At 44.2% G+C, this 22,474-nt stretch overlaps 1 protein-coding gene across 3 annotated transcripts in view; it reads left to right on the top strand.

Moving 5' to 3' along the window:
- MRAP2 (melanocortin 2 receptor accessory protein 2) overlaps window positions 1–20,275 on the top strand; it is a 66,764-nt gene extending 46,489 nt beyond the window's left edge. For all 3 annotated transcript variants that reach the window (XM_066361339.1, XM_066361340.1, XM_066361341.1), the window contains 2 exons: window positions 3,786–3,885; window positions 18,721–20,275. In XM_066361339.1, the coding sequence (XP_066217436.1) occupies window positions 3,786–3,885; window positions 18,721–19,114 (494 nt within the window). In that variant the 3' untranslated portion in view covers window positions 19,115–20,275. The remainder of the gene's footprint in view (window positions 1–3,785; window positions 3,886–18,720) is intronic.
- The last annotated feature ends 2,199 nt before the right edge of the window (window positions 20,276–22,474 follow it).

Here is a 22,474-nt window from a genome sequence, read left to right as displayed (position 1 = left end):
AGGGTTTTGAACCGGCGACCTCAGCATTTCCAGGTTGACGCTTTATCCACTGCGCCACCACAGGTCAGCTAAGGCTTAGTTTTAAGACTAAGCCGGCCCTGGCCGGTTGGCTCAGCAGTAGAGCGTCGGCCTGGCGTGTGGGAGTCCCAGGTTCGATTCCCGGCCAGGGCACACAGGAGAAGCACCCATCTGCTTCTCCACCCCTCCCCCTCTCCTTCCTCTCTGTCTCTCTCTTCCCCTCCTTCAGCCAAGGCTCCATTGGAGCAAAGATGGCCCGGGCACTGAGGATGGCTCTGTGGCCTCTGCCTCAGGCGCTAGAATGGCTCTGGATGCAACAGAGCGACGCCCCAGAGGGGCAGAGCATTGCACCCTGGTGGGCATGCCGAGTGGATCCCGGTTGGGCGCATGCGGGAGTCTGTCTGACTGCCTCCCTGTTTCCAGCTTCCGGGGGTGGGGGGGGAAGACTAAGTTTTTCCCACCCTAAGTGACTTTGTATCAGAGACTTCCTTGTTTGTATATTGGATTAAAGGTTTTGATTTCTACACTATAAAATGGGGCAGACCGGGAGCTTGCTCTCTCTTGGTTCCTGAGATTAGCATTAGAGAGGAGAGCAGAGAAAGGACACGTGGAGGAAAGGAGAAGTAGCCAAGATGGCGGAGTGCTGAAGTAGAAGCCAGTTAGTACAGAGTTTGTGCAGAGAGAAGGAGATGGGGAACAGAGGTGAATAAGGCTGGTGAGGTAGACACCTTTGATTCTAGGAAACTCAGATAAGTCAGTAGCTTTGTGAGAGCTGAATGATTGGGTTTTGGAGCCCAGTGTGTGTTTTTACTTGCCCGCCAGGGCAAGCTAGGATTAAAGCTAATGGCCCACCAGTTCCTGGCTTTGTTGTTTCATTACCATCTGTTCAAATCAAATGCGAACCTGCATGGGCCAGGTGGCTGTGATGGTGGCCGTGGCTACTGGCTTTACAGCTTTGAAGGATGGAGAAACTTTGATCAGCTCGAGGTTGGGAAAATTGATCTAGCCAGTGTGGATGAAAAAGGGGCCACATGCTGAATCTGACAAGCTCAGGATAAGCCTGCATGGTGTTGTTACAGTCTCTGGGGCTTAAAGTAAATGCACAGGATGGTCTGAAGTTGAAACCTTTTTACTGAAAGCAGTTTATGGTGGGTAGTCATGTCCTAGGGAGTAATTCTCTAACTGAACAAAGGTCAGTGTTTGCTTTGAAGTCTGTCTGTTGCCTTTTACATCTGCAATAATGTACCTGATAACATGCCTTTGAGGTGTGGGGGTAATCTTTTTTCTGCCCCCTCAGGGCAAGCATCCCACCAGTGCAGGAACCAACAAACCCTTTCACTGTTATTATTTATAATGTTAATTAATTTAACCTGTCTTGTCCCTCTCTATGTGTTGGTCAAATAAGTTTGTAAATATGATATATATGTTTGCTCGCTTGTGACTTATATTGGGTGTGGGGGACAGGCTATAAGCAGGCCAGGTCGTTGTAGCCTGGGGTTTGGTTTTAGGACTAAGCTTTTCCCCACACCCTTGACTGATTGTATGATCTGGGTGGTGCACTCTCATGAGGAATCCAATTATGCCTTGGATAAGTGACTTTGTATCGGAGACTTCCTTGTTTGTATATTGGATTAAGGGATTTTGGTTTTCTACACTATAAAGTGGGACAGACCAGGAGCTTGGACACACAGTTCCTGCTATCACAATTGCAGGGGCTTCCCTGATCCCTTGCCCTTCATGGGAAGAGCTGGTTTTCTGCTTTTCCCTTGTCTTCTTTTGTGGTTTGCCTGTCTTGGTGAGACACCAATAAATAGGATGGCCCCCCATCCTCTGACTCCGCCATTTATTTATCGTCTGCCCGAATCCAATGGGAACCTGCATGTGAATGGCCACGATGGCGGCTCCTGGCCTTACACTATGTAAAAAAGCTTTTAGTGTATACATTTTCTTTTTTATCCAATCCCAACGATTTTCCTGCTTTGCTTTGTCCCACCTCCCTAATCTATCACCAATCGATTTCATGTAACCCCCTTTCGTCTTTCCCTTTGATTCTAATGCATAAAATAAGTGGTGGAACCGCCATTATTTCAGAGCATTTTCTCAATCCATTGAGACTTTTTTTCTCTGCAATTGTCAACAGTTTGGTTCAAATAAACTCATAAAACCTTTTACAGGTTTGGAAGGTTTTTTTTTATTGACACCAGGTGTTGGGCGGATAAAATGTATTATGCTCACTTTGTTAAAGATGACACTGCCCACGTGAGGCCATTGCCCAGGTGATATTAATGTGTGTTGGGGGCTGGCTGTGGGCAGGCAGAATCCTTGAAGCCTGGGGCTTGGTTTTGGGATTAAGCCTTTCCCACCCTTTTTGATGTGGGGCGGTACAATCCAATCATACCTCAGAGAAGTGACTTTGTAGTAGAGACTTCCCTATTTTTTATATTGGATTAAAGGTTATGAATCTACACTATAAAATGGGGGCAGAACAGGAGCTTACGCTCTTGGTTCCTGAGATTATCATTAGAGGAGAGAGCAGAGCAGAGAGCAGAAAGAGGCCATGTGGCCAGGAGAAGCAGCCAAGATGGCAGAGTGCTGAGTGAGATGCCAGTTTGTGCAGAGTTTGTATCTGGGATAAGGAAGGAGAGGGGGAACTGAGGAGAATAAGGCTGGTGAGCTAGAAACCTCTGATTCTAGGAAACTCGGATAAGTCAGTAGCTTTGTGAGCACTGAATGTGAGTGGGTTTTGGAGCCCAGTGTGTATTTTTACTTGCCCGCCGGGTGCAAGCTAGAATTAAAGATGACAGCCCATCAGTTTGTGGCTCCGTTGTTTCTTTACCAACTGTCCGAATCCAATGTGAACCTGCATGTGAATGGCCACGATGGCGGCTCCTGGCCTTACACCAGGTAAAGGCAAGAGCCTCTAAAAAGGCTTGAGGATTAGAGAGTTGTGGCTAAGAGTTAAGGTAGATTGAGAGAGACAATATCCTCTAGCCTGATTGGAAACATGGGTTTTAAAGTAGGTGTATGCTGGGAGAAAGTAATTGTAACAATACTAGCATGCAAATGTGGGTACCTTCCTTTCAGATGCCCAACATTGAATAAAGTGTTTTACGTACGGGATCTCTTTTACCCTGGAAAAGGTCAGGTGTGTGTTTGTTGAAGTTTTTCATAGAAGAGCAGTGTTACGAGCTGTGATGGAGCAGGTTCATGCAGAGATGAAGCACGAGAAAGGACAGGAGACAGTGCTGGAGGCCGTTTGTGTGTCCTCAGCCAGAGGTACCGGGACCCGAGCTGTTCCTGCAGGAGCAGAAGTGAAAATGCAGAATGGGGCTGGTTTGAATCAGAATTCATTTTAAACTTTACATTGCAGTTTCTACTAAAAACTGTATTTTCTTGTGTGTGTGTGTGTGTGTGTGTGTGTGTGTGTGTGTGTGTGTATTTTCTAATTCAAGACACTTCAGTGGAATCTTGGGGAACTCGACAACCTGTGGTCTGTCCTCGGTTCCTTTATTGGGATATGGAAGCCAAGGGTCAATAAGGCTGGTCTCTTAGTGTTACCTGATACAGGAACCTGGACCCAACACAGGCTCTTCTCTCTCCCTCCTTCCCTGCATCTCACCTGTCCCCAGGTGATGGAGGAGTCGAGATTGTCTCATAAGATTGTGGACATCCTGTCTCATTTCATGTACCAAAAAGCTCAGATTCCTTGAATGTTGAAGTTTTTCAGCTGTTGTGAAATACTAATCCCAGTATTAACTGTCTTGCAGATTCCATTGTGATTGGATTTTGGGTTGGTCTCGCAGTCTTCGTGATTTTCATGTTTTTTGTGCTGACCTTGCTGACCAAGACAGGAGCCCCACACCAAGAGTAAGTTTGGGCTGTACCTAAATGTAAAGCCAGTAGCCGTGGGCATTATCACAGCTGCCTGGCTCATGCAGGTTCACATTTGATTCGGACAGACGGCAATGAAACAACGGAGCCAAGAACTGGTGGGCCATTACCTTTAATCCTAGCTTGTACCCAGTGGGCAAGAAATACACACTTCCCTTTCCATTCAGGGCTCCCAAAGCCACTGACTTATTAGAGTTTCCTAGAATCAAAGGTTTCTACCTCATCAGCCTATTCACCTCTGTTCCCCATCTCCTTCTCTCTGCACAAACTGGCTTCTTCTTCAGCACTCCATCATCTTGGCTGCTTCTCCTCTCCTCCACGTGGCCTTTCTCTGCTGTCCTCCAGCATGGGCTCTTCTGCCCCATTTTATAGTGTAGAAATCAAAACCTTTAATCCAATATACAAATAAGGAAGTCTCTGATACAAAGCCACTTATCTGAGGCTTAAATGGGATTCCTTGTAAGAATGCACCACCTCCTATCATGCAACAGTCAAGGGTATGGGGAAAAGCTTAGGTTTAAAACTAAGCCTTAGGCTATAAGGACCCTGCCTGCTTACAGCCTGTCCCCCACACCCAATGCAAACTATAAGCAAGCAAACATATATATCATATTTACAAACTTATTTGACCAACACTAAATCTCTGCTAAGGTCCACAGGGAACTGAAGAAACAGAAATAGTATCAAGGATGGGGTTACTTCCATTGGGTGGAGACAAGGGCCTGGCTGGGGACAGCTGCCTGGATCCAGGGGCCTGTGGGTAGGCTCTGCCTTCCGCCTGCTTCTTGCCTTGCCTCTGGGCCTTGTTTTCAGGTAGATCTTTGTGATCCTAGGTTTCTTACTGCTGATTCAGGCCTGACTTTTATGTTGAAATACTTATTAATTAAGATGTATAAATATTTTCTACTTAGTCAAAAAAAAATGTAGGTGCCTCACCAGACTAAAAACAGTGAAAAAAGACAACATCAAAGTAGGATGAAAACTAGTTTTCAAAAACATTTCAAGGGGTAGAGCAATAGTTGTTACTATTTGACTGAATTCATCATTGACAGGAAATTCTGCATTCACGGCTGCGTTTCCTTGAAACTAGGATAAAAAGGGAAACACTGAAGGAATCGTGATTCTCATAGCAGAGTAAAGAATAATTGTGTTGGGCTTTGGATTTAAGGGGGGATGTTATTACGTGGGTGCTTAAAATACATTGAGTAACATCAGAAGGTATTTGTTCAATTACGGTTGCAAAAAACTCAGAAATGTTTTAGAGACATTTTTTTTTATCCCAACTCTTTTTTAAAAAAAGGAAAAAGATCATATGTCGAGCACCTTTATAGTTGGCCCCAGCAGGCAGAAGTAGCACACTCAGATTAGGGAATTGGAAGAGCATCTGGTGAAGGGGCCATTCATAGGCTGTGGCCAGGGAGGAGGATAAGCCCACGGGGCAGGGCAGCAGCCGAGGGCTAGTGATACTGAGGAGCAGGACCACCCCTATCTGGGGGGAGCTCGAACCCAAGGGTCCTGCAGAGAAGGAGGCTGAAAGGAGCTGTGACCTTGGATTGAGGGACACGGCCAGCCCATGTGCCAGCTCAGAGAGGGGTCCTCACAATCACCGGCCAGACTGACTTTGCTCCCTCCTTCCCGTCCCCCCATTGCTCCCACTGGGTGACCACAGCAACGCACCAGCAGCCAGAGCCTCCGCGGGGTGTGTTTCCCAGGGCACAGGGCAGGGTGGGCAAGGGTGGCAAGGGGTCTGGGAGAGCAAATGAAAGAAATTTAGCACAGTTCCTTACATTTTGCATTCAGCATTTCACTAATCCTCACAGCCCGGCAACAGCGTTCTTATTATACTGTATTTCACCCGCAGTCTCCAGTGTCTGCTGCTCAGTCTTCAGCCTGCACTTGAACTAAACAAATGTCTGTGTAAATGGGACAGTTCTGCCCATAACTCAGTTATTTCCAGACATCGGGGTCTGGAAAAAAATTAAACACATTTTACACGAAAGGAAAATACCATTTTATTGAAGCATGTGGAGACATATGGTTGAGAATCTCTTTAACAGCCACTAAAAAGACGTGCACTTTCCCCTTTCTTTGTGTCTTTATTGACATCCGCACATGCCTTTGCTTCTATTGTAATGGCCCATGGGATTTGAAAAGATGATGTGGATTGCAACAGTAGTTAGAGAAGCTGAGTACAAAACTCAGATTAGGGCACATCTCAGTGGTGGGGGAATGACACCCCCTCATTACCTTCCTTTTCCTCAGAGGGACAGATGGATTTTTGCAATGTAGTTATGGAAGTTGATTTGTTTGATGTAGGATGCAGGGGACTGTACTGATGGGAACCCTAGCCCAAAATAAAACATGACTTCCTGTGATGGTTAATTTTAAGGGTCAACTTGGCCAAGATATAATACCTAGATATTTGGTCAAAGTGTGTGTGGGGTGTGTGTATGTTTGTGTGTGTTCAGATGATATTAACATTTAAATTAGTAAAGGGTGAATGAAGCAGATCAGCCTCTATAATATGGTTGGTCATCCTCCAATCAGTAGAAGGCCTTCCTAGAAACAGACTAACCTATCTCAAGCTAAGAGGAATTCTGGTGGAAGACTGCCCTAGACTCGAACTGCCACTCTGCCCTGGGTCTGTAGCCCACTGGCCTACCTGCAGATTTTGGGTAATCACATGGATCAATTCCTTAAAATAAATCTGTACTCCTCTCTCTATATAGCTGGAAAGAAAGAGAGAGAAAAAAAGAAAGGAAAAAAGGAAGGAAGGAAAGAAGGAAGGGAGAGAGGGAGGGAGGGCGGGAGGAAGGAAGGAGGAAGGAAGGAAGGAAGGAAGGAAAGAAGGAAGGAAGGAAGGAAGGAAGGAAGGAAGGAAGGAAGGAAGGAAGGAAGAAGGAAGGAAGGAAGGAAGGAAGGAAGGAAGGAAAAAGGAAGAAAGGAGGGAAGGAAGGAACCAACAAAGAAAGGTGATATGCACACCCACACACATCCTGTTGGTTCTGTTTCTCTGGAGAATCCTAATACATTTCCTTAATGTGTCATAATGACCCTGTGTCACCACTTGTTGTGGACACAGTGACTTCCCGCAGACCATAAGGCATGCACTGAGAGACCTAGGGGAGACTGCCACACCCCCTACACAGGTTTCATAAGGTGGTGTATGAATCTCCCGGGTTCCATTCTGGGTCAGGGCACACGGGAAGAGCAATCATCTGCTTCTCCATCCCTCCCCCTTCTCTACCTCTTCCCCTCCTGCAGCCAGAGGCTCAATTGGTTCCAGCATTGCCCTGGGCACTGAGGATAGCTTGGTTGGTCTGAGCACATCAGCTTCAGGCATTAAAAATAGCTCAGTACTTGAGTATTAACCCTAGATGGGGTTGCTGGGTGGATCCTGGTTGGGTGTATGTGGGACTCTGCCTCACTATCTCCCCTCCTCTCACCTAAAAATAATAAATAAATAAATTAATTAAAATAAAATAACATTGTACTCGCCTCCTAGGATTATGGTAAAGAGTAAGTGAGCTACCGTCTATGGAGACACGGGCCTATGCTACACTGGGCTCTGAGTGGCCCTCAGTGAGGATTAAGCTACTCCTTCAGTGCTGGTGGAAGTTCTGGTGGGAGCTGAAGGGTCTAAGTAAGGAGTAGGAGGGAGAAGAAGAAACCCAGGGACAACCAGACCCTAAACATTCATATAACATTTACACTTGTCAGAAAGTAGCCTCATTCTACCCCAGCTTCAGCTTGGGTGTGTCTCTCAGGAAAACAGTAAGATGAATGTAGACAGTCGTGGTAATGGATTGAAAGGACTGACTTGTCTGAATTCTGATTGCTCTATAGAGCAGACTATCTGGCTAGTTTGTCATTAAAAACAGTTACTTCTAAAGAAGGATTTCACAATATGACTCCAACGTTCTGATTAAGATAGGTGATCAAATCTGCAATCTCAAAATGGATTAGTGGTGAATCTACTAGTTCTTTTTCCCCATGAGGCATCTGGTGAGTGGGCTAGAATGGCTCACTAAGGTCTTCCCATTTCTGATAACTGAGGGGTATGTGTATCCCTTCGACAGCAGTGAGACACAAGGATAGCAGTGACCAGCACTGCTGCCCCCACTCCCTGTGCCCACGCCCACAACAGACGTCATTAATTAATAGTGTTATCTTCCATGGGTAGTCAAGACTTTGCCTCAGAATCATTTTCAAAACACTACCCCAGGCAGCCATTAGGGAATCAGTCAGTTTACTTGAGAGAAAACATATATCTGCCACCCCTTTGGATGGCAAGAGTTGAAATCTATTCAACTGCACAGAGCTAAGGACATCATCATAAAATAGGCAAGTTTTCTCCCTGAAGTTTTTTTCTTTTTAAGTGAGAGGAGGGGAGATAGACTCCTTGCATGTGCCTGACCAGGATTCATCTGGAAACCCCCTTCTGGATCTGATGATTGAATCAACCAAGCTATCCTCAGTGCCTGAGGTGATAAGGGAGACTAGGGGGAATAAGGAGGGAGAGAGAAGCATATGGTTGCTTCCTTTGTGTGCCCTGACTGGGAATCAAACCCAAAACATCTGTAGGCCAAGCCGATGCTCTATCCACTGAAGTTTTCAACTTGAAATCATATTAGGATAAAAAGCTCAGCTGGAATTACTGTGTGTTCTGTTAAGGGAGGGAATGTACAATAGTTAGACTAGGTTATGAGACAGTAAAGAATAACTCCCCCTATCACAATATAACACAACATAGGTTTACTCCTTGTTCAAGCTACACATCTGCTGAGGTTGGCAAGGGGTGGACAGAAGCTTCTCTACTTATAGTTGCACTATTTCCAACACTCAGCCTCCTGCGACAAGGTTAGTGCGACAAGGATGAGAATGTCTGGAGATCTCACCTCTGCCCTTCTGTTTTTCATAGGAGGAACACAGCCCCACCTCTCACAGATCATTGGTCAGAGCTAGCTCCACCCCCTGGCTGCCCAGGCTGGGAAGGGTAATCTGCCTAGAAGAAGAGAACCAGATATTGGTACACACTAGTGAAGTACACAGCAGATGGAGAAAGGCTGTTATAAAGCTGACATCACCTTTCTTAAAAGCTTTTAGGCCCAAAATGCAGCTTTAATGAAGGTTATTTTCCCCATGGAATATTTTCTGTTGTGTGGGGGGAAAACCCCTCTTACCTGAATCCTTTATGGACAATAAAGATAAAAGAACCATTTTCCCCTGCTTTCTTGACTAAGGAGCCATTTACTCTCTATGTCATCTTGTTAAAAGCATTATGGTTCCATTATCATGAATCTGCCACAAAGAGTAACAGGAGAGGCTTGGATCACATTTTTATGTTGCATATTTTGGACTTCTTTAAAAAATTATCAAGCCCTGACCGGTAGGCCCAGCAGTAGAGCATTGGCCTGGCATGTAGAAATCCCAGGTTCGATTTGCAGCCAGGGCACACAGGAGAAGCACCCATCTGCTTCTCCACCCTTCCCCCTCTACTTCCTCTCTGTCTCTCTCTTCCCCTCCTGCAGTCAAGGCTCCATTGGAGCAAAGTTGGCCCAGGTGCTGAGGATGGCTCCATGGCCTCTGCTTCAAGTGCTAGAATGGCTCAGGTTGCAATGGAGCAGCACCTCAGCTGGGCAGAGCATCACCCCCTGGTGCGCATACAGGGTAGATCCTGGTCAGGCACATATGGGAGTCTGTCTCTCTGCCTCCTGCTTCTCACTTCAGAAAAAAATTAAAAAATAAAAAATTATCAAGCCTCAGATATCATATACCTCAAATACTCTTTCTTGTTAGGCTTTGCTAAGTGTACTTAGTCCTAGTGGGATGTTTTTATTTAGAGGTGAGTGCAGTATTACTCATGACCTTGTACAATGAAAATTACATTTTACTTAGAGCTGTAATTTGCCTGAGTATGGCACTGACTAAAGGATGTCTGTAATGCAACTGGAAGCTAAAACCTGGAGAATGTCAGTCCTTAAGGTCTTTGATTGTGACCAAAGCCACAGGAATGAGCTGGCAAAGTGCAGACATAGTGAGTGGTTCCTAAGGAAGTCCTGTCACTCCGAGAGGTCTGCCTCTATCAGGAAGTATAAACTTCGACTATTCTATGTATCTGAATCAATTTATACACCTTTGTTCGGGAGTTACTTTTAATTCCCCATCAATTAAGACGTGTTTACTAAGTGCATGGCTACGGGCTTGCTCAGGACTGTGCTGATGGTTCTACTAAGGTAGTAGAATTTTTCAGAGAGACCAACATCTTCCTAGAAGTCAGAACTACCAACTAAAGCATCCAAAAGGTACTTCTGCACACAGAAGGGTTCTGTTGGCACCTCTCTGTGGGCTTGTCTTGTCACATGAGATGAAGCTCTCAGCACCAGCTATGGCTCCATCAGTGTTAGTGGGCATTATTATTTTCTCAGGTTGTTAAGTACAGAAGATTTTGCTCACTATAGATCTTTGTACCTTACCTGTCTTTAAAAGTCCACTGGGACTGCCTGCTGCAAATACCAGGTGCCCGCAGCCGGTCTGCCCACCAATTCTCAGGAAGGGCAAACCCGAGGACAGCAGTGGGCATGCTAATACTCTCAGCACAGCAGCAGATCTTGTCATAAATCTGGAAAATCCCCAGGGGAATAACCCAGAGCATTATGGGTATTTTTCTTCTGCATATGGAGGTAAGAGGAGTCTTTCCTCTTGACCTGATTTGTCCTTGGGACATAGAGGAAGGAGCACTTCACTAACCCCTCTAGGTGGCTGTGCCCCTCAGGAATCAGGGCTTCAGGTCACCATGCAGATACGTCCATTCAGGACACTAAGAGTCTAATGGCTGTGAGGCCCTTTGAGAGATGCAAAGGTGAACAAAATGTAGCACAGCAGTATATAGGAGAGAATAGACTGTCCACAAACAGTTCCTACAGGAGGCAAGAAGGGAAGTGTCCGGGAAGAGAAGGTCAGGAAATTTCAGCAGGAGCACAGAGGGAAGAAAGATCGCTTCCTGTGAGGAGATCAGAGATTCTCCATGGAGCAGTGACTTTTGAGTTGCATGGTGAAGGAAGTTTTGATTTTGAAGAGGGGTAGAAGGAACAGCACAAGCAAAGGCACAGAGAGGGACAGTCCTAAGTGCACTGGGGGACAGACAGGTCCCATTTATCTGGATTTTAGGAGAGGACTGCTAGGAGAGGACCCTGGAAGGGCCAGCTGGTGTGAGGGGGGATAGTCTGACATATTAGGCAGAAGAGTATGGGAGGTCGATGAAAGTTTGTGATCAAGGGATGTCAAGGGAGTTTATGACAATCTCTGTCCAGGTAGAAATTATTTCACAGGTAGAGTGAATACTTGACACAACCTATGGTGAGAAAAAGAAAAGACCGAGAATCTGAACAGCATTTTTAGTCTGGCTGGAAGAGTTCAGTAATGTTGCGGTCAGTAGGTTAAGTTCAAATTGCATTTCTTATAACAAGCTGAAAATGAGGAGCACAAATTCTTAAATAAATGAAACAATTTCAAGTCTCAAGGCTCTATCAAAATAAACAATTTTAACTTTTTAAAAGGTAGGATGACACAGGAGATCTTGTGAATGTGCTAGTAAGAGCTCCATTTCATGATGGGGAGGATTGATAAATATACTAAAGGCACTAGAATTCTTGGTGACTCGGAATTTTCTGAAATATCGTTTTGGTCTGTTCAGACAGCTATAACAATACCATAGACTAGGCGGCTTGTAAGTAACAGAAATCTATTTTTCAGTTTGGAGGCTGAGGAGTCTAAGATCGAGGTGCTGGGAGATTGAATGTCTGGTGAGAACCTATCCCCTGGTTCAGAGTTGGCAGTCTTTGTGTGGAGGAAGGAGTGAGGGGTCTCTCTAGGTGGGGCATCTTTTATAAGGGCACTCATCCCATTCGTGAGGGATCTCTCTAGGTGGGGCATCTTTTATAAGGGCACTCATCCCATTCGTGAGGGATCTCTCTAGGTGGGGCATCTTTTATAAGGGCACTCATCCCATTCGTGAGGGCTCCATCATCATAAGTCAATCACAGCCTAAAGGTCCCACCTCCTAATACCAGCATTTGGGGAATTAGGTTTCAACATATAAATTTTGAAGGGATACAAAAATTCAGTGTATAGCACAAATATTATTCAGTATTCTGAGTTTCTTTATGATACTTAGAACATGGTATTAATTGCTAGTTCAATCAACAATACAGTTTCTCATTTGTTGTTGTTGTTGCAGTTGTTGAAGCTTGTGGCTTCTGGTTTTAACCATAGTTTCAATCATGGTAGAATTTAAGATGTTTGTGGCTTGCAATTTTTTTTTTCTTTTTTTTTTCTGTTTTTGTATCTTTCTGAAGCTGGAAACCGGGAGAGACAGTCAGACAGACTCCCGCTTGCGCCCGACCGGGATCCATCCGGCACACCCACCAGGGGCGACGCTCTGCCCACCAGGGGGCGATGCTCTGCCCCTCCGGGGTGTCGCTCTGCCACGACCAGAGCCACTCTAGCACCTGGGGCAGAGGCCAAGGAGCCATCCCCAGCGCCCGGGCCATCTTTGCTCCAATGGAGCCTTGGCTGCGGGAGGGGAAGAGAGAGACAGAGAGGAAGGAGGGGGGGTGGAGAAGCAAATGGGCGCCTCTCCTATGTGCCCTGGCCGGGAATCGAACCTGGGTCCCCCGCACGCCAGGCCGACGCTCTACCGCTGAGCCAACCGGCCAGGGCCTGTCGCTTGCAATTTTTAATTTTCACAGGTGTAGTAACCAAAGCAGTGGAAGAACTAGTTGATTTTAAATTCTTTTAACTTCTCTAACAGGTGCAGTGAGCATTCTTTTTTTTTTTTTTTTTTTTTTGTGGCAGAGACAGGGAGAGTCAGAGAGAGGAACAGATGGGAACAGACAGACAGGAAGGGAGAGAGATGAGAAACATCAATTCTTTGTTGCGGTTCCTTAGTTGTTCATTGATTGATGTCTCATATGTGCCTGACGGGGGGAGGGGAGGCTACAGCAGACTGAGTGACCCCTTGCTCGAGCCACCGACCTTGCACTCAAGCTAGTGAGCTTGCTCAAACTAGATGACCCTGTGCTCAAGCTGGCGACCTCGGTGTCTCGAGCCTGGGTCCTGCACATCCCAGTCCAATGCTCTAACCACTGCACCACCACATGGTCAGGCGAGCATTCTTTTTCTCTATGCCAACTTCGAGAGGGTGGGAATGCTACAGCTAGCCCTCTGCTCTCTGTCCTGGGGGTGTACCTCCTGTAGAGCAGTGCCCAGGTCGTCCACAGGCATGTGTTTTATAACACTGGAAAGATTACCCTTAGCAATAGGGCAGGTGTTTCATTCTACAACTGAATTAAGACAACATCCAGATGTAAACTGCCTAATTAGTGAGAATATTTTGCTACTCACTGTATTAAATTTATAAGAACATTTTCAGGTGTGACTGATTCATGAGGGCTAGGCTTCTTTAAAGACCAGGTAATCCCTGAAGGGTGTTTTCACTGGTCCTCCTTGAAGCCATTCTTGTAATAAAGGCAGGAAGTCTCCAGAAACTGAGCTCCTGTAGCCTCCAAGGCTGGCCAGTTGTGGAAGGTGCAAGGTGCCATTTTAGTAGTTCTATGGTCTGTAATGTTCAAAGACACATCGGGGAGGCCCCATGGAGGATCCTGGAACAGACCTTGGAGAAATGGGGAGCATTGTGGGAAACTGTCAGAGACAGGATATTTCCTTTGACCCAAAATAGGTATAGGTCAGACCTGGATGGACTAGTTTGCTGGATCTTCTGTAATGCTGGCTCTGGAGCCTACACACAGGATAGCTTTGTTCAGAGAGACAGTCTATTAAAGATCACATATTCTTGCTTTTAGGCCTTAGCGAAACTGATTTCTGATCCTGTAGGAACTGTAGAAGGGGCCTCCTGCCAAAGCAAGAGTTTCTTTAGCTATAACATTTTTTCATGATGAGTAAATTCATTTATTCATTTACCAAACATTTATTGAGCATCTACTATATCCCTAGTACTGTGCCAGATACTGGGCATATTAACAAGGAACACACAAAACCTGCTCCCAAGAACTCATAACCTTAATGAGGGTGCCAGACAAGTAAAGAAAAAGGGTGTCATACAGAGTGAGAAGACAAATGGAGAAAAGCACCCAGACCTCCAAGAGAACAACTAATTTAGATGGGAAGAGTCAGGGAAGGCTTCTTGCAGGAGGTGGCACCATACATGATTCATGTTTGCCAAGAAGAGTTAGGCAGATGGGTTCCAGTTCCAGTAATGGCAGATTTGCTTGTTTCAGAATCACCTTGCAGACCTGACCTGCGATGGCGCAGTGGGTAAAGCATTGACCTGGAACTCTGAAGTCACTGGTTCAAAACCCAGGGCTTCCCTGGTCAAGGTGCATATGGGAGTTGATGCTTCCTACTCACCTCCCAAACAAATAAATAAATAAAAAGTTAAAAAAGAATAACCTTGCAGATGACAATAAAATCTGAGAAGATATAATGAATGACTATTGGAAGACATTGGAGAATGAATGTTAGTAAACAAAAACAGGAGGGAGGGCTAACAACCCTTGAAAGAAGGGAGCTTTATTAGCTTATGTCTATGGTTATGTGGGTGTAAGACTTTCCACCTTCTTCAATTTACTTTGCAATGTTTTGAAATGTTCAATGTACAAGACTTACACATTCTTTGTTAAACTTACTACTAAGTATTGCATTTCTTTGATGCTATTATGAATGGAATTATTTATTATTATTTGTTAATAACATGTAGAAATACTACAGTGAGTTTTGTATAAGGTCAATTGAAAGAAAAATCTTTTTTTAACAGCAGTGCTGGAATAATGGAATAAACATAAGGACAAGAATGAACCTTGACCCCTTTCTCAACATAGATCATATATACAAAGTAAAAGCTCCTGGAAGAGCTCTGTTCAATAGAACCTTCTGGGGCAATGGAAATGTTCTCTGTACTGTCTAATTAGGCAGCACTAGCCACATGTGGCTATTGAGAACATGGAACATGAGATATTGCATTTTAAATTTTACTTAATTCAAATTTAAATAGCCACTTGTGGATAGAGCTTCTAAAACTATCATGTTTCTAGTTGAAGGAGTAGGAAAATATCTTGGTGATTTTAGGGTTGGCAATTATTTCATAGAGAGGATATAAAAAGCAGTAAACATAAAAGAAAAAAGTTAATGCCTGACCGTTGGTGGCACAGTGGATAGAGTATCAAGCTGGGATGCTGAGGTCCCAGGTTCGAAACCCTGAGGTTGGCTGCTTAAGTGAAGACTTGCCAGCTTGAGCATGGCGTCACCAGCTTGAGCATGACATCACCAGCTTGAGCATGGCGTCACCAGCTTGAGTGCTGGGTCATCAACATGGTCCCAAGGTCGCTGGCTTGAGCAAAGGGTCACTGGCAAAGCTGGAGCTGCCGCCAACACTCCCATCCCCACCCCGTTGAGGCACATGTGAGAAGCAATCAATGAACTGCTCAAGTGACGCAACCATGAATTGCTTCTCATGTCTCTCCCTTCCTGCCTCTCTATTTCTCTCTCAAAAAAAAGTTAATAAATTGAACTTAAGTGAAATTTAAAGCTTCTGCTCATTAAAAGATATCTATAAGAAAATGAAAATACAAGTCACAGATCAAGAGAAATGTTTGCAACACATATCTAAGAAAAATCTTGAATTCAGACTATATTACAAAACTCAAGAGAGAATGTTTACAATATATATATCTGCCTAAGGCCTTGTGCTCAGAATATGTCACCAAACTTCTACAAATCAAAAACAAAAAACCAACCCAGTTTTTAAAAGGGGAAAAGGAGTCTCACACAAACACTTCAACTAAGAAGGTAAACCAATAGCCAATAAGAACATGAAGAGATGCTCGGTACTATTAGATCTCAGAAACATGCACTTTAAAACCACAATGAGATGCCATTTCACTCCTGTGAGAATAGCTAACATTAAAAAGTCTGACACACCAAATGTTGACAAGGATGAGGAACTACTCTAACTCTTATACACTGGGGTGAGTGTAAAATGGCACAGCCAGTTCCGAAAGCTTTGCGGTTTCTTACAAAGTTAAACACACTCTCCTACATGAGCCAGTAATTCTCCTATTAGGCATATTCTCAAGAACAGTAAAAACATATCTCTGCAAAGAGACTTTTCAAGAATGTTCACTGCAGTTTTACTCACAACAGCCCCAAACTGGAAACAACCCAAACACACTTAAACAATTGAACAAATAAACAGGTTGTAGTGTATTTACACAATGGAATTATGCTGAGCAAGTAAAAAGACAACGATTGTTACATGCAACAACATGGGTGAATCTCAAAACCACGCAGAGCAAAGAAATGCAGGCACAAGGCCGTAAATTGTGTGATTCCATTTGTATGAATTTAAGAACAGGCTAAACTAGTCTGTGGTGAGAAAAATCCATACAGCTTGCCTATAGGAAGTGGAAATAGACTGGAAGTTCAAGAACAGGCAAAGCTCATCAAAGGAAATGGAGATCAGAGCAGTGTTACCGAAAAGGGGTGGAAATTGATTGCAAGGAAACTTTCTAGGATAAAGGAAGTACTTTATATCGTGGTTGAGGATGATGGTTATGTGATGCATAAGTTAATAAAAACACATTGAATTTATATTTAAGATCTATGGAATTCTGTATGTAAATTTTACCCAGGGGTAGGATGAATAGAAAGAAACTATATTGAAGCAAGTTGTGTCCATGATCACAGGTTTTCACATATAAATCCTTTAGTTTGTCAGTCAAGGAAAGAAAAGAGAAATAAAAGGATGACCTAGTGAATATTTAATATTTACCAGAGTCTGCCAGTACAAAGATGACCTTTTCCCCTTGTTCTCAGAGGAGAATCAGACAAATTGCACTGTTCTCACACCGAGATCATCAGGAAAAAGGTTGGGGGAGCGAGGTGGGGCGGGGAGGCACCGCAGAGCCTTGGCTGTGCTCAGGGCGGCCCAGCACTCTGACACGCCTGTGCCTTTGTTCTTCGAGAAGGGCGGATAACGGAGCCGAGGAGGCCTGCGCCGTGGAGGAGCTGCACACACTCGGGTTCCTGGCGCTGCTTCCCCCCTTGGCCGATGCTCCGCTCGGCTGTCTAGCTATTATCAGAGCTTCTTAGCGCTGCACTTGGGAAATGGGCCCCAGCCTTTTCATGCCTTTTCTAACATGAAATCATGCCTTTTCTAACATGAAATCATGTCTTGTCTAACATGTTAAGCCCTTCTTTTTGCAAGGTAATCTTTTAGTGTATTAGGTCACAGGTTGCTGGCACAGTCATCTTTGTTCTCAATCATCTTTTAAACCTGAGCGAAGTGACAATTAGGGAAAGAAAATCAGCCACTGAAAGACAGGACCACTTAAATTTGCATTAGAACAGATGTCATTCAGCATCTCTCTTAAGTGATTTTTCTGTAAATTCTGAATACATGACCTACTGAATGTTTAGTAATTTACTTTTGTGTCAATCAATGATCTTCACATCACATCTGCTCACCGGGCAATGAGATTTGTTAACCAGGCTTCTTACTAAAAGGAACAACTCGGGCTTCTGAGATAATTTTCTTGTCTGATGTCACCTAGATAATCCTGGTAGGAGATAGATCTGATATAAAAGTCCCTGAACTGTCTGGATCACAAAGCTTCTAGGATTCCTCATCTCTGACATCCAGGTGATTCTTGATAATTAGGAAGTTCATAGATATGATCAGGTTTTCTAGACCTGCACGTTGAGTCTGTGCCCTCCCGCCCGTAGGAACTGGTTCTCAGCACTTTATCCTGAGCGACGGGATAGGAAGGAAGAGAGTTCAGAACTGGAATCAAAAAGGTTACACACTGGTTGGGCACAGCCTAGTGTTTGTTAGGTTTTGAAAACATGTTCAGACACGATTGTTGCCCTTAAGGAGTTGCTTACTTGTGTGTAAGCAACTTTTATATAAATCTGGAAAGAAGGGATTCAAGTCCGTGGAATATTAGGGTGTTCAATTACCCATGCTCTTTCTTTCATGTACTTAGAGGACTAATTGAGAGTGATTTATTCGTTCAGTCATTGACTTATTACCATTAAATTGCTAATTTGTTCCGCAGTAAATGAAACAAGGGATTGGGAAGCTGGGTTTTATTCCCAGTCCGATCACTAACTGGGTGTGTGACTCAAACGGGCTGTCTGCTCCTTGCGTCGGCTTCTGTGTCTGTAAAATTGCATTGGGAATCTCTGCCCTAAGTGACTGCACTGGTCAGTTTTGAGAATCAAAGGAGAGAGATGGATACAACAGTGCTTTGATTAACATGAATCACCTCTGTGGGGTCACATTGTCATTGTTCAGACCTGCCTGATGTAGGTCAGTGGTTCTAAACTTGAGCATCAGTAGTGATCCTGGAAGAGTTTATGAAGGTACAGATGACCTCGCCCTACCTCCAGGGATTCTGAGGGTCTGCAACTCAGAATGCTCCATTTTAAGAAGCACTTGAAGTAATTTGGATGCAGGTGATTAAAGAATCCCGGTGAGAATCGGAAGATTCCTCAGCAGGATTTCTGGGAAGGTCCGGAGGCCCTCAGCTTGGGGTGCTTGCCTTGGGTTTACTTGTGCATGTTCAGAAGGGATGTCTCCCAGTCTGACGCTCGTCTGCACGCTCTGTACAGGGACTTACACTCAGTGTGTGCTCAGTGGAAACATGCCTGCCTGCCCTATGTGCCCAGAATCACGATTCGGCAGGAGAGTGAGCTGGAGAGTAAGCAATCTTTTTATCTCCCTTTTCTTTACAGCAATGCAGAGTCTTCAGAGAAGAGATTCAGGATGAACAGCTTTGTGTCAGACTTTGGAAGACCGCTGGAGCCAGATAAGGTGTTCTCGCGACAGGGCAATGAGGAGTCCAGGTCTCTCTTTCACTGCTACATCAATGACGTGGAACACTTGGAAAAGGCCAAGGCCTGTCACCAGACCACAGCCCTCGACAGTGACGTTCAGCTCCAGGAAGTCACGTGGACCAGCAGGCAGCCGGAGGAGGAGCTGAACCGGCTCATGAAATTTGACATCCCCAACTTTGTGAACACGGACCAGAACTCCTCCTTCGGGGATGATGATCTGCTGATTTCAGAACCACCTACTGTTCTAGAAAATAAGCCGGTTTCCCAGACCTTGCACAAAGACCTGGACTGAGAAACATGCTCCGTAATATGTCTTCCTGAGATGTTGGGTGTGTTTGTATAGCAAGACATCTTCATCCACCAAAATTGTGTGTTTGTGTGTGTGAGAGAGAGACAAAGACAGAGAAACAGTAAAAAAGGAAGAGAGCCCCTTCTGAAGAGAGCTGATTAAGCTGAGTTTTTATGCTTTTAAATGCATTTGGTACTTTTGGGGGAATAAAGTATTTATACTATCTCATCTTGTTGAAAAATTTGGCCACATACATACTCAGTGTCAGCATTCTTGAATGCGATTAGCACTCTGCGTCCCAGTCTGGCCCTGCCTGCCGCTGCCAGGGTCCACCGTTAATTTGCTTTACCGCTCTGGGCTGCCACATTTTCCCCATAAGGCGAGGCATCTGGAGTAGATGATCCATCCTGGCTCTAACATTTTGTGAATTTATGACCTTGCATCCGGACAAGGCTGGGATATACACAAAGCTGTATAAACTAGGGATCTGGCTCCTTTTTCTTATTGTAGGACCGCCTCCCTCCTCGTCCCCCAAAGTCTGTACCTTCCACTCAACCCTTAATTTTCATCAGGGGCTCAAGTGTCTACCGAGATGTCAGCACGCTTGTCTGACACATCACTGTGGGCAACATTTCTGTTGGTCGTGCTGAAATAGCTCTTCTGAGAACCTCAGGCTGCCCAAGCCCAAACCTGGGGGCGGTTCTGCCCCTGCAATCCCAGAGTGAGCATCAGTCATGGTATATCTCATGGCATTCCTGTCCCCAAGAAATGTAAGGGAGGTTATCTGCTGAGTGAGGGAGGTGACTTGTGTGTGTCTCAGTGTTGGTGTATCTGTGTCCTGTCACACTGTTGTGCCACCGGCCACTGAAAAAGTAAAGTGCTGTTTGCCCTGTGGCAACAGATTTGCAAGTGATGGTCACTAGGCCTGTATGTGCCTCTGAGCTGATGTGGCAAATGGGTTGTGAATACCCCACCCACAGATACCCAGGTTGGCCGAGTACAACACAACTGAAGCTGCACCCTGGTATAGGAAAGAATTTGGTCTTACACATTCAGGTTGCATGCACGGCCAACTGCTAATCTCTGGATGGCATTTTCATTGTAAATTTGTGCACCACCTGCCTTGCTTAAGCTAAGAAATAAATGCATTTGATTGCACAAGAATTTTCTCTGGTTCTTTGTTTTCACACATCTGATTTTTTAATTTTCTTCTTAAAACTATTCCTTATTTAATGCTCCTAACCTCTATCATCTCTAGGATCCTAGAGATCCAAGTCATGTAACAAGTTTCATGTAGGAATTATTTCACCAGAAGAAATCCCTTTCCCATTGTGTCTTTTGAGGAAAATACTATTCTTTTAAGACTCTGACACTAAAAACAAGGAGTGGGATATTTTTTATTATTAAAGCTGCTATAAAACCTTCTTGCACATTGACACCTGCTATTTTTAATGACTATTTTCAGGAAAGAGCAAGAGTTGTGAAAAATGCTGATTTTAACTTCTAGTATGAATATTATTCATGATTTACTTTAATATAAACCAGGAACTATTTCTTATTAAGATTAAAAGCTCTCTAAATGGCATTTGATTTAAAAGTGGATATATTAGCCCTGGCCGGTTGGCTCAGTGGTAGAGTGTCAGCCTGGCGTGCAGGAGTCCCAGGTTCGATTCCCGGCCAGGGCACACAGGAGAGACGCCCATCTGCTTCTCCACCCCTCCCCCTCTCCTTCCTCTCTGTCTCTCTCTTCCCCTCCCACAGCCAAGGCTCCATTGGAGCAAAGTTGGCCTGGGCGCTGAGGATGGCTCTGTGGCCTCTGCCTCAGGTGCTAGAATGGCTCTGGTTGCAACAGAGTGACACCCCAGATGGGCAGAGCGTTGCCCCCTTGTGGGCATGCCGGGTGGATCCTGGTAGGACTCATGCGGGAGTCTGTCTGACTGCCTCCCCGTTTCCAACTTCAGAAAAATACAAAAAAAAAAAAAAAAGTGGGTATATTAGAAGACTGAAGAATATTTAAAAGTTGAAAAGATACCCATGACTACACCATCATTTTTAATGAACTAAACGTCAAGAATTGAGAAGTATCTAAGGTTTTAGCCCTCTTGCAAGCTAACAGATTAGCCTAGCAGTTTCATGGACACTGGCAGAAAACACAAGACTTCTGGGTCAGAGACAAAGGACTTCATTATAGCATGTGCTTCGTGTTCATGTTGTTCTGGAATTAATTTCCTGTTGCTGTTTGAATAAAATATAAAAACTCTGTGGCTTAAAGCAACACGGATTTATTCTCTTAAGAGTTCTAGAGTACAGCAGTCCAAAATCAATCTTAGTGGGCTAAATCAAGGTGTCGTCAAGGCTGTTCCATTGGGATGATCTAGCAAAGGAAAATCCATTTCCTTGCCGTTCCATTGTCTACAGCAGGCGTGGCCAACAGTTTTTGCCCCTGGTCCAGATTAGAAAAAAAACTTTTTTCACCGGCCGGATGAAATATTAAAGTTAAAAAAGGTTAAATACAAAAATGATTTGTTTTAAGTAAACAAAATTTTATTATGTAATTTGTTTATGAATAAATGTAAGTTAGTACAGTAAATTTATTGATTTTTTTTTTTTTAGAGAGAGGGGAGAGAGAGAGAGAGAGAGAAAGAGAAGGGGGAGGAGCAGGAAGCATCAACTCCCATATGTGCCTTGACCAGGCAAGCCCAGGGTTTCGAACCGGCGACCTCAGTGTCCCAGGTTGACGCTTTATCCCACTGCGCCACCACAGGTCAGGCAAGTTAGTACAGTAAATTAACAAAAAAACTAATGTGACGTGTTGAGGTGCTTTGCATCGCCTGTTATTTTTTTAATATCTGGCTCTATTCTTGTAGTAGCTATTCTTAACACAGCCTCCAAATGTAAATCATTCAATCTTGATCTTGTTGTACTTTTATTTAGATTCATTAAAGAAAAAGTTTGTTCGCAAATATAAGTTGAGCTGAAGATTACTAAATATTCCTTGGCAAGTTTTTTTAAATCTCCTTATTTTCCACTATTCAATTGCTTATAAAAATTGCACAGACGAGTACAAAAGTTGTAAATCTTTATAATGAAATTTTTTTAAAAAATAAAGAAGTATCACAAATGCATTGGACCAATTATTAGAAGTTACCCTAGATTATCACACGCGGAATTCTTTTCGCATATCATTATCTTCTTAAATATCTCGATTTCCAATAATCAAAGATGCTTCTGCTTCTGAGTAGCTGAGATTTTAACTTTCATTGTACAATGGTTAGATATCATAGTTTATGTATAACGATTTAAAAGTACCACTTTTTTCATTTCCACAGTGTGTTGTGCAGAGAATATTAAAAATTTAATTGC

The sequence above is a fragment of the Saccopteryx leptura genome, chromosome 1 (genome assembly GCF_036850995.1).
Source record: "Saccopteryx leptura isolate mSacLep1 chromosome 1, mSacLep1_pri_phased_curated, whole genome shotgun sequence".
Classification (NCBI taxonomy): Eukaryota; Metazoa; Chordata; class Mammalia; order Chiroptera; family Emballonuridae; genus Saccopteryx; species Saccopteryx leptura.
This window is presented reverse-complemented; position numbering and strand designations above follow the sequence as displayed.